At 47.5% G+C, this 13103-nt stretch overlaps 1 protein-coding gene across 1 annotated transcript in view; it reads right to left on the bottom strand.

Annotated features, from left to right (window-relative positions):
• The window catches only part of UBQLN1 (ubiquilin 1), a 116830-nt gene that overhangs the window by 61997 nt on the left and 41730 nt on the right, over positions 1-13103 (bottom strand). Inside the window, exons 4-5 of the mRNA XM_075318314.1 lie at positions 6618-6880; positions 4451-4609 (exon numbers count right to left, since the gene is read on the bottom strand). Of these exons, the coding sequence (XP_075174429.1) occupies positions 4451-4609; positions 6618-6880 (422 nt within the window). The remainder of the gene's footprint in view (positions 1-4450; positions 4610-6617; positions 6881-13103) is intronic.

Below are 13103 nucleotides of genomic sequence, written 5' to 3' on the forward strand. Positions count from 1 at the left end.
TGGGATGTGGACTGCGGATATGGTGGACCTGGAGTCTTCCGCCCATTGAAGAATGCGTTGTACCTCCATCATTGCCAGGCGGCTGCGTGTCCCGCCTTGATTGATGTAGGCAACCGCTGTCGCGTTGTCTGACTGGACTCGAATGTGCCTGCCCACCAGCAGGTGGTGAAATGCTAGGAGAGCTAGAAACACGGCTCTGGTTTCCAGCACATTGATTGAAAGGGCTGACTCGGACGGGGTCCAAGTGCCCTGTGCTCTGTGGTGGAGACATACCGCTCCCCAGCCGGATAGACTGGCATCCGTGGGGAGAATCACCCAGGACGGGGCCAGGAAGGAGCGCCCTTGGGACAGGGAGAGGGGCCGAAGCCACCACTGAAGAGAGCTCCTGGTCCGTGGCGACAGAGCCACTAACTTGTGTAAGGAGGAAGGCCGCTTGTCCCAACAGCGGAGAATGTCCAGCTGCAGGGGGAGCAGATGGAACTGGGCAAAGGGAACAGCCTCCATGGACGCCATCATTTGACCCAGCACCTGCATCAGACGCCTGAGGGTATAACGGCGGGGCCTCAGGAGAGAGCGCACCGCCAACTGGAGTGACAGCTGTTTGTTTAAGGGCAACTTCACAAGTGCCGGCAAAGTCTTGAACTGCATCCCTAGGTACGTGAGACTCTGGGTCGGAGTCAGAGTGGATTTGGGAAGATTGACAAGCCACCCGAATTGGGCTAGAGTGGCGAGAGTGAGCGAGACACTCCGCTGACAGTTTGCGCTGGATGGAGCCTTGACTAGAAGGTCGTCCAGGTAAGGGAGCACTGCCAACCCCTGGAGGTGCAGAACCGCAATCACTGCTGCCATGACCTTGGTGAATACCCGAGGGGCCGTGGCTAACCCGAAGGGAAGAGCCACGAATTGGAAATGATCTTCTCCTACTGCAAAGCGTAGCCAACGCTGGTGTGAAACTGCAATTGGCACATGCAGATAGGCATCTCTGATGTCGATGGATGCCAGGAAATCTCCTTGGGTCATTGAGGCAATGACTGATCGCAGAGACTCCATGCGAAAGTGCCGCACCCGAACATGCTTGTTGAGACGCTTGAGATCCAGGATGGGCCGGAAGGTACCGTTTTTTTTGGGAACTGGGAAGAGGTTTGAGTAAAAACCTCTGAACCGTTCCCGGGCGGGAACTGGTACAATTACTCCGTTGGCCTGCAAGGCTGCCACGGCCTGTGAGAAGGGGACGGCCTTGGAGCAGGGGGGAGTTGAGAGAAAAAAAATCTGTTTGGCGGGCTGGAAGAGAATTCTATCCTGTAGCCGTGAGAGATGATGTCTCTCACCCACTGATCGGAGACTTGTTGAAACCAAGCGTCGTCAAAGTGGGAGAGCCTGCCACCGACTAAGGACGTTGCTGGAGCGGGCAGAAAGTCACGAGGAGGCTGCCTTAGTGGCAGGACCTCCTGCAGTCTTCTGTGGACGCGCTTTTGGGCGCCAGTTGGATTTGAGGACGACCAGTTGGAGGAACGAAAGGAGTGAAACCTCGACTGATTCCTACCCTGGGCAGGTTTCCTGGTCTTGGTTTGTGGCATGGAAGTACTCTTCCCGCCAGTAGCTTCTATAATAATTTCATCCAGCTGTTCACCGAACAGCCGGGAACCAGCAAAAGGGAGCCCAGCAAGGTACTTCTTTGAAGAAGCATCTGCCTTCCACTCTCGAAGCCACAAGATCCTGCGGATAACGAGGGAATTAGCCGAAGCCACCGCAGTGCGGTGAGAAGCCTCTAGCATGGCAGACATGGCATAAGATGAAAAAGCTGAAGCTTGAGAAGTTAAGGCAACCATCTCAGGCATAGATTCCCTGGTGAGGGAATGCATCTCCTCTAGAGAAGCAGAGATGGCTTTGAGAGCCCACACTGCTGCAAAAGTTGGGGAAAACGCGGCCCCCGCCGCTTCATACACAGATTTGGCCAGAAGGTCAATCTGACGGTCAGTGGAATCCCTAAGGGAAGTGCCATCAGCCACCGACACAACAGTCCGGGCTGAGAGCCTAGACACCGGAGGGTCTACCTTTGGGGAGTGAGCCCACTCCTTGACCACCTCAGGTGGAAAGGGAAAACGGTCATCAGAACCACGCTTTGGAAAGCGTTTGTCAGGACAGGCCCTGGGTTTGGTCACAGCGGTCTGAAAACTGGAGTGGTTAAAGAACACACTCTTTGCTCTCTTAGGCGAGGTAAACTGGTGCTTTTCTGCCAGAGAGGGTTGCTCCTCTGATACTGGCGGATTGAGATCCAGTACAGAATTAATGGAAGCAATCAAGTCACTAAGATCTGAGTCACCCTCGGAAAGATCAATGGGGCACATGGAGTTAGCCTCCGAGCCCCCTGTAAAGGCATCCTCCTCATCTTGCGAGTCAGCTCTTGAATCAGAGGGAGAGGAAACCCTGCGGCTCCTCTTAGGAGGACAGGGTTTGTGCCCTGATTATGAATCCTCTGTGAGCTCCGGTGGACGGAGGTCAGATGATAGGGATCCTAAAGGACCCTTAGCAAGACCATTAGAGGCACCCTGTGAAGGGGGCTGATGAATATTCATCAAAGTCCTGGACAGAAGTCCCATGAACTCAGCAAAGGACTGGGAGATAGACCTAGAGAAGGACTCTACCCAGGCCGGAGGTTCAGCCACAGGTGCAGAAGCAGCCTGAGAGACCACTGGGGGTGAGGCTCCAGGCTGTGGCACCTCCAAGTTAGAGCAGACATCACAATGTGGATAGGTGCTCGGTTCAGGCAGCAGGAGCTTACATGCAGAGCATACAGTATAAAGCTTTGGAGCCTTGCTCCTCGTGTGAGACATGCTGCTGGAGTGGGGACAGCTTCTACAAAGAGAATGAACCCCAGGGAGTATATACAGAGGTCCACAACCAGAGACCGGCTGTGGCTTACCAGACCGCTGGAAGCGGTGTTGTGTGCCCTCCATATCCCGAAGCCCGGACCCCTAATGCACAGCACCTCAGCAGGGATGCAGAGTGCAGGATGGCCCAGCACAGAGTGAACCCTGTCCAAGAAAATGGCAGCCGGAGCGAAGAGAGGGGGCGGGACGGGGGCGTCCCTGTAGAAAAGCGGGATCTGGAGGGCCATAGAGACCTGCAGGGGAGGAGTCACGCACAAGCAGTGGGGAGTGTCCCTCCCCTGTGCAGGACGGCCGCCGGGAAGAGCAGTGCCTGTCCCTCTGCATGAGTGACATGCGAGGGCCGGTAACAGAAACTAGGCCTCCGGCGAAGCCGGGGCCTAAATTTGAGCAGCGAGGCCGACGCGCAGGCACCATCGGCGCGGTTCTCGGGCGAAAGCTAGAGAACCGGCCGGAAATGCCAAAATAAATACAGCAAACACACTCTCCCCATACAATAAAGGACATAGACCCCCAACATATGAACGTCTCAGATATTTAGCTGCTGAGACGCAGGGCCAGGTCCCTGGGGATGAGTGCTCCGGTCCAGCAGAGTCCTAAAGGGCTGTGGATGGAGACCGGGCTCCTGCCAGGCATGGAGACCGCGCTGGCTCCCACTTCAAGCCAGAGCCCAGGAGGGATGGTGAAGGAGCACGGCATGTAAGGCTCCAGCCTTGGAAATCAACCTTACAACACCACCGACACAGTGGGGTGAGAAGGGACATGCCGGGGGTCCAGACGTGGACCCGCACTTCTTCAATCTCTTTCCGAAAAGCAAAAAATCATATGAGAATGCATGTGTGGATGTATGCCTCCTGAACACAAAGTGATAAACTGGCTGGGACTGGCTCACCAGGGGGTGTATAAGCTCAGAGGGAGGAGCTACACTTTTAGGTGTAGTACTTTGTGTGTCCTCCGGAGGCAGAAGCTAAACACCCAAGGTCTGGGTCTCCCAAAGGAACGATAAAGAAACATAGTGACTGCACAAAAATGGTACAGTTAAAACGTTATTTCAAGACACAAAAAATAAGCAGTCACTGAGCCCCATATCTAAAAAAAAAAAAAAAAAAAAAAAAAAAAAGAAAACGCTACGGATTGCACCACTTTTTTTGGACAAACTTGTGAATTTTTTTTAACCCGTTAGATAAAAGTAAACCTATACATGTTTGGTGTCTACGAACTCGTACTGACCTGAGGCATCACACTGACATCAGTTTTACCATATAGTGAACACTGTGAATAAAATATCCCAAAAACAATCATGCAATCGCACTTTTTTTTGCAATTTTTCAGCGCTTGGAATATTTTTTGCCATTTTCCAGTACACTATATGGTAAAACTTATAGTTTTATTTAAAAGTACAACTCGTCCTGCAAAAAATAAGCCTTCATATGGCAAGATTGACGGAAAAATAAAAAAAAATAACAGCTCTTGGAAGGAACGAAAAAAAAAAAAAAAAAAAAAAGAAATTGGGAAAAATGCCCCAGGGTGAAGGGGTTAATAAACGCGCTTCTGAGAAATACCTGTTCTTGAGCAGCATTAAGCATTGGTTCTTGGATGTCTGTGTACATTCTGCGCAAGGCATTGTAACCTCCAGGAATGCTTTCAAGATTGCTGAGGGCTCTGTCTTGGTTCCTCATCATCTCCTGCATCATTGCCGGATTTCTGGCCAGCTCTAACGTCTAGAAATTAAAAGTGAGAAGACTGATAAATGCAATTTTTTGCAGACAACAAAAAGCACATAATTTAGCATGGTCCCACTGAAATGAACTAAAGCCTCGGAAAGTGTGAGTAACTGCAAACCTTATAATACTCAAAAAGTAAAAAAAAAAAAAAAAAGCATGCACACTTAGTTTGTGTTACTGTGATGTGGTAATATGCAGATGGAAGAAACTGTCCATCAGAACATCGGATTCGACAACATGCCCGATCCATGAGAACACAGGATTCGACAACATGCCCGATCCATGAGAACGCAGGATTCGACAACATGCCCGATCCAGGAGAACACAGGATTCGACAACATGCCCGATCCAGGAGAACACAGGATTCGACAACATGCCCGATCCATGAGAACACCGGATTCGACAACATGCCCGATCCATGAGAACACAGGATTCGACAACATGCCCGATCCATGAGAACACCGGATTCGACAACATGCCCGATCCATGAGAACACCGGATTCGACAACATGCCCGATCCATGAGAACACAGGATTCGACAACATGTCCGATCCATGAGAACACAGGATTCGACAACATGCCCGATCCATGAGAACACAGGATTCGACAACATGCCCGATCCATGAGAACACAGGATTCGACAACATGCCCGATCCATGAGAACACAGGATTCGACAACATGCCCGATCCATGAGAACACCGGATTCGACAACATGCCCGATCCATGAGAACACAGGATTCGACAACATGCCCGATCCATGAGAACACAGGATTCGACAACATGCCCGATCCATGAGAACACAGGATTCGACAACATGCCCGATCCATGAGAACACAGGATTCGACAACATGCCCGATCCATGAGAACACAGGATTCGACAACATGCCCGATCCATGAGAACACAGGATTCGACAACATGCCCGATCCATGAGAACACAGGATTCGACAACATGCCCGATCCATGAGAACACAGGATTCGACAACATGCCCGATCCATGAGAACACAGGATTCGACAACATGCCCGATCCATGAGAACACAGGATTCGACAACATGCCAGATCCTTTCCTAACCGCCCCTCCCATAGATCTCTTTGGGAAAAAAATGAAAAACATTCAACTAAGCTTTACAGTACAAATGGAATCCACAAAATAAGAAGAAAATAAAATTACACAATGCTCTTTTGAAATACTATGACTGGTAATTTAGGACTATGGGCGACATGGGGGAAACATGGCAGTGTTCTCTAGGTCGCCTCATAGGGAACCAATCTGAAACCTTTAACAACCCTCCTTTTATCAACTTATATAGAAATCTCGGATACAAATTTGTATCTAAAAGGGCATTGAGGTGTGAAGATGCACTTACAGCTTCTCAGCCTCACGCGGTATTCTTGACTTCCTGATCTAGTAGCTTCCTTTCATGGTTGACTGACAGGTTAGTAGCCTTGTACCAAAGCAACCAACCAGTCCATCATCCAGGGAAGGCTGCATGGTAAGTAGGGAATCCAGCATGAGGCTCAGCAGCTAGAAGTACATCGGCACACCCCAATGCACTTCCAGACACAAATTCAACAAATTATATTGCCTTCTACTGGAGCAGTGCTTTAGGGTCACAAAGGGATCGACTGGCTTTTAAAGGGGTACACAATCATATTAATAGTTTGAGGGGTTAAATGTTTCTGATAGGCTCCATTTAAGCAAAGTTATGCAGGAGACTATACAACTGCTTATCCTTGGAAACCCTAAAACAAAAAAAAAAAAAAAACCCCACAAGAACGTGCTAATATGTTAATTCCCAATCTAGTTATGTGTGATGGCACATGGCCACACCTTTGCCTTGTGGGTAACTAAAAGCGCACCTTCAGCCCTTCATTTCTATGAATAGAACAACTGGATTTACAAAAGAGTTTGCAAATGTAGTCATCCGACAGCCAGACTCCTTAACAAGAAGTGGTAATAGTGCAGCAGATAAAAAACAAACATACAAGTACAAAACTATATACCTGTCGCATGATATCTGGATTATTAAGCATGTGACTGATCTCAGGATTTCTCTGGATTAATTGCTGCATTTGTGGATTGGCCATAATCAACTGTCTCATCAAGTCAGGATTAGACAGCATGCTCTGAACAAATGGGTTTTCCATGATCTGGACCATCATCTCAGGATTGGACATGAGCTGTCTTTGCATTTGGCTCTGCAACTCCGAGAAGTTGGATGCATTCATGCCCAAGCTGCTGAGCCCAGGCAAGCCCCCGAGACCTCCTAAAAGAAAAGACAAAAACAACAGGCAAAGTGAAAAATCACAGTGTGATGGCACAGGATCATCACTAATGAGATCCACCAGACACAGGCAGGCAGTTACAAACTTCATTACCTGATCAATTCTGTCACCAGATTTTTGCCACCTAATCTGAGAGCAGCATAATGTAGGGGCAGAGATCCTGATTCCAGTGGTGTGTCCCTTACTGGGCTGCTTAGTGTAGTTTTGAAAAATGACTGATTAATCAGCAGTAGATTATCATCATTAGAGGACTACTTGGCGTGCTGCAAGGTAGTCCAGCATATTCATGAGATCTGTATAACTGCCAGATTTGCAGCAGAAAAAAACCCCCAAAACATTGATTTTGTCAAAATGACAGCAAACAGCTCAGTAAGTGACACTGGAATCAGAGTCTTTGTCTCTACATTATGCTGCTTTTAGATGGGGCAGCAAAAACCTGGTGACAGTTTCCCTTTAAATGTTGCTTTTTTTTTTGTTTTTTACAGCAAGAAATCCTTCAACATAAAAGTAAAAGCCCTGCATGTCACCTTAAGGCCGCTTTACACGCTGCGACTCAAGCGATCTCGTTGGGGTCACGAAATTTGTGACGCACATCCGGCCGCTTTAGCGATATCATTGCATGTGACACCTATGAGCGATTTTGAATCGTCACAAAAACGGTCAAAATCGCTCATCGATGACATGCTCCCCATTTTCGAATATCGCTGCTCGGTGTACGAAGTAGTTCGTCACTCCTGCAGCAGCACACATCGCTATGTGTGACACCGCAGGAACGAGGAACCTCACCTTACCTGCGGCCGGCTGCAATGAGGAAGGAAGTAGGTGGGCGGGATGTTAAGTCCCGCTCATCTCCGCCCCTCTGCTTTTATTGGGCGGCGGTTCGGTGACGCTGCTGTGACGCTGGACGAACCGCCCCCTTAGAAAGGAGGCGGTTCGCTGGTCACAGCGACGTCGCAGAGCAGGTATGTGCGTGTGACGCTGCCGTAGCGATAATGTTCGCTACGGCAGTGATCACACGATATCGCATGTACGATGAGGGCGGGTGCTTTCACACTCGACATTGCTAGCGATGTCGTAGCGTGTAAAGCGGCCTTTACTCTCCCATTCAACAAGGACCTTTCATTAGTTTGAGCATGTTAAACTGGCCACCCCATGGAATAGTGGCTGCAGAGCTGAATAAGACATTGTAGCTTTTAATTTCTCTGCTCTGTTGTGGAGATATTTGCTTGTAAAATGTACAGATTCAAATTTTTGCTAAAACCAAGGAGACGTTAACAGAGATTTGTGTCTGAGACAGTGAACGCCAAAAAACCCCAAAAGAACAAAAAAAAAAAAAAAAAAAAAAAAAAAAAAAAAAAAGTAAATCGAAAAAGCTCCCAGAGTATGCTAGGCTTTGCTTCCTCGGTGTGAGACTTGTAATAACATACAGCTCCGCTCTGCTCACTGCTGGCATTTGCTGTGTTTACAGGCAGTGAAAGTGAAAGTATAGCAGAGCTGTGTGTCCTTGCAAACACTTCGTGTAGCTCTCCTCTACTGTTCGCTTGTAGTCACAGCAGGTGCCAGCAGTGCAATACGTGAGGAGAGCAGGGCTGTTTATCATAGAACCTTCTCTGGGGTATCCTTTTTCAATCCTGCATGATGCCTCCTGTTTTTGAATGGTCAACATCTTGCAGAGGAAACAAGTAACCTCCACCAAATAAATCTGTTACGGACCCCTTTGTGCTGCAATGGAGAGCAGATATGAAAAATGAAAAAATAAAGTTGTCTTGTGTTCTGCAGCCACTATTCCAAGATGTGATCAGTTTATTTAACAGACTTCAGCTTGATCTCAAGTCATAACGACTTGATGGCTGAATGCTCTGTAGCAAGATCGATCTTCTACAAGGCTAGATAGATCCACCAGGGTCTTCGCCGCTGTGATTTTGATAGTATCAAGCCATTGGGTTGCTGGTTTTCCTCTTAGTCTTGTTCTTCTATTCTTTGGACCAGTATGTCCTCCAGTGTGATTGATCTCTTTGTATGACATGTCCAAAGTAGGCAAGTCATAGCTTGGCGATCCTTGCTTCGAATGACATGTTTGGCTTGATTTGTTTGTTCTTCTTGCCATCCATGGTATAGTTAAAAACTTTCTCCAGCACTACATTTCAAAGGCGTTGATTATTCTTTGGTCTTGTTTCTTTATCGTCCAGGTTTTGCATCCTTATGTTACTACAGAAAAGCCCAAAGTATTTACGAGCTGTGTCTTAGTTGCCAGTGAACTGTCCCTCAATTTGAGGAACTTGTCCAGCGACTTCATTGTTGATTTGCCCACAGTTATTCTCCTATTCACTTCCATTGTCGTTGCTGCATCTTTACTAATCATTGATCCGAGTAGGTTGAAGTCCTTTACAACTTGCAGTTCGTCACTGTTTATTTCAAATGTGTCCCGGTCGTATCTAGCAATAGTCAATATCTTTGTATTGAGTAGCTATCCCATGTTTGGCCTTGCCATCTTGACACTCTGTAATAAGTCCTTCATTCCATTTACTCTTGTTGGTCTCAGTGTTGTATCACCTGCTTACTTAGGATTGTTGATAACTTGTCCAGCAATTGATAGTCCTTTTTTGGAAAATCCAGACATCCTAAAAATTAGCTTCTGCATATAAATTGAAGAGAAATGATGACAGGATGCAGTCTGGCCTGATGCCTCGATCTTCTTTGAACCATGCCTTGACACCATGTTCCTTTCGGACTGTTGCCTCTTGGTCAATGTTAAGGTTCCTGATGAGGCTGATCAGATGATTTGGCACACCAATATCCTTCATAGTATTCCAAAGTTTCTGGTGGTCAACACAATGGAAGGCTTTGCTGTCGTTGAAGCAAAAATAGAAGCTCATTGTTGCATTCTTTAGCCTTTTCCATTATCCATCTAATGTGAGCAATTACATCTCTTGTTCCTTTGCCTTTTCTGAATCCTGCTTGTTCCTCTTGAAGCTCTGTGTCAAAATAAGGCTGTAGACACCTTTGTAGGATTTTCAGTTGTATTTTGCTGGCATGAGAACAATAGTCCAATAGTTCTCATCCCCCATCTTTGGAATAGGAATAAACACTGATCTTGTCCAGTTCTTGGGCCATTTACCAGTTGTCCATATCTGTTACCACAGATGACATCAACTGCTGTTTCAGAAGACGTTATTATCTCTATTGGAATATTGTCACATCCAGGTACTTTGTTTTTTGGACAGAATCTTTATCATAGCAACAACATAATCTTTCAAGATGTTCAGCTCTCTATCATTTCTAGTCTCTGTTTCTTCTCGAGTCACTGAGTCCTTCTAGTAGAGGTGCTCTGTGTAGTCTTCCCTTGATCTGTTCTGGCTCAGTTAGTATATTCCCGTTGGAGTCTTTCAACAACAATACATATCATGGTTGAAATGTTCGTCATATCTTTGATCTTTTGGTGTGCCTTCCTGGTCTTGCCCTTCAGATGTTCGATTTTCATCTATGTGCATATCTTTTGGTAATAATGTTCTTTGTCTGCTTGATTGGCTCTTTTTAGTCTTTTGCTGATGTTGTCCGCCTCCTCCTTGTTATTTTTTTTGCCAATCATCTTTCTTCGATGAGATTTAAGGTATCTTAACCATGGCTGTGGGGGGGAGGGGCCAATTTGGCCTCTTGTTTATTGCCTTTCTGGCTTCTTCAGTAATAATAGTCCTTATGTGTGTCCATAATTCCTCAGGCTTTCTTTCAGCCGTGTCCAGCGATATAAATCGGTTGTACAGACCATGCCAAAAAATCTTCAGGTATGTTTGTCAAATCAGAGTTGGAAATGACCAGTTGTCTAGTCCATTATCACAGCTTGACTCTAATGCCTGTTTTACACACTTCAATAAATCTTTCAATCAGTCGTCGGGGTCAAGTTGTAAGTGACGCACATCCGGCATCGTTCGTGACGTATCTGCGTGTGACACGTACGTGCGATCAAGATTGAACGCAAATACGGTGATCGCATACACGTCGTTTATTCCTCATACATTGGACGTTTTGTTGTACGAACCTAGTCAATTGAAACGTGTGACATCCCTCATACGATTTTGATGTCTGAGGCTATGTGCGCAGGTGTGCGCTCTGCACCGCAGCTTCAAAAAGGTCCGCTTCAGAGCGCAGCTGAAAAGCTGCGTTCTGAAGTGCCTCACAATGTCTGTCATTCACTAATCTCTGTCAGTCGGTCACTATCTCTGTCCCTCTCTCTTTGTCCATGTAAGTCTATCCCTCTTACCCCCTCTCTCATACTCACCGGTCCCTGATCATCGGCGTGGCGCAGCACGGCATTCACACTGCTCCGGCGGCTTTTACTATTTTGAAAAAGCCGGCCGCCCATTAAACAATCTCGTATTCCCTGCTTTCCACGCCCACCGGCGCCTATGATTGGTTGCAGGAAGACACGCCCCCACGCTGAGTGACAGGTGTCTCACTGCACCCAATCGCAGCAGCCGGTGGGCGTGTCTATACTGTGCAGTGAAATAAATAATTAAATAAATTTAAAAAACAACGTGCGGTCCCCCCCAATTTTAATACCAGCCAGATACAGCCATACGGCTGAAGGCTGGTATTCTCAGGATGGGGAGCTCCACGTTATGGGGAGCCCCCCAGCCTAACAATATCAGCCAGCAGCCGCCCAGAATTGCCGCATACATTATATGCGACAGTTCTGTGACTGTACCCGGCTCTTCCCGATTTGCCCTGGTGCGTTGGCAAATCGGGGTAATAAGGAGTTAATGGCAGCCCATAGCTGCCACTAAATCCTAGATTAATCATGTTAGGCGTCTATGAGACACCCTCCATGACCTCCACACAGCAACTGAGGTGAGTAGCGCGATCAGCTGAGCTGTCACTGAGGTTACTCGCGGCCACCGCTGTATCCAGTGACAGCGGGTAACCTCAGTGACAGCTCAGCTGATCGCGCTATTCCCTTCATTAGCTGCGTGGAGGTGACAGGAGAGGCTGTGTCTTCTGCAGCTCCAGTCACCTTCATGCAGCAGAGCTGGAAGTGACGCTGGACCATCCTGGATTACGCCGGACATGGAGGGCTTTTTCGGGCTTATTAAAGTGGTGAACCAGGGTATATGTTTGTGTTTTTTATTTCTAATAAAGGAATTTTTCGGATGTGTGTGTTTATTTACTGTCACTTACAGATTAATCATGGAAGGTATCTCAGGGAGACGCCTGACATGATTAATCTAGGATTTATTGGCAGCTATGGGCTGCCAAAAACTCATTACCCAGATTTGCCAACGCACCAGGGCAAATCGGGAAGAGCCGGGTACAGTCCCAGAACTGTCGCATCTAATGTATGCGGCAATTCTGGGTGGCTGCTGACTGATATTGTTAGGCTGGGGGGCTCCCCATAACGTGGAGCTCCCCATCCTGAGAATACCAGCCTTCAGCCGTATGGCTTTATCTGGCTGGTATTAAAATTGGGGGGGACCGCACACCGTTATTTTAATTTATTTAATTATTTATTTCACTGCACAGTATAGACATGCCCACCGGCTGCTGTGATTGGGTGCAGTGAGACACCTGTCACTCAGCGTTGGGGCATGTCTCACTGCAACCAATCATAGGCGCCGGTGGGCGGGGAAAGCAGAGAATACGAGATTGTTTAATGGGCGGCCGGCTTTTTCAAAACAGTAAAAGCCGCCGGAGCAGTGTGAATGCCGTGCAGCGCCGCGCCAGGGATCGGTGAGTATATGAGAGAGGGCTGCTCAATTCAGTTACTCAGGAGTTTAGCGGTCACCGGTGAGTCCTTCACGGGTGACCGCTAATCAGGACGCGACACAGAGAGCCACAGCATGACAATGAAGTCGGGTGAAGTTAACCCGAGTTCATTCTGATCGTGCGGCTCTTTCTGTGTCTGCTGTCATCTGCCATTCATCTCTGCTACATGGCTGTCTGTGTCTGCTGTTAGCGGCCATGTAGCAGAGCTGAATGGCAGATGACATAGTAAAAACGCATCCCTTCCCTACACATTACACACGCTTGGCAAGTCAATAAATTAAAAAAAAAAAAAAAAAAGGGTGCCCAATGCATACGTCACAGAACACATGATCTAAAGGATCGCACACAAAATTGATCAATTTAACATAGACTACTAACGCTCGTGTGACAGCAAATGACGACCTACGTGTGATCTCATTAAATCGCATATGCAACCTGGGCGTGTCA

The sequence above is a fragment of the Anomaloglossus baeobatrachus genome, chromosome 1 (assembly GCF_048569485.1).
Source record: "Anomaloglossus baeobatrachus isolate aAnoBae1 chromosome 1, aAnoBae1.hap1, whole genome shotgun sequence".
Lineage (NCBI taxonomy): Eukaryota > Metazoa > Chordata > Amphibia > Anura > Aromobatidae > Anomaloglossus > Anomaloglossus baeobatrachus.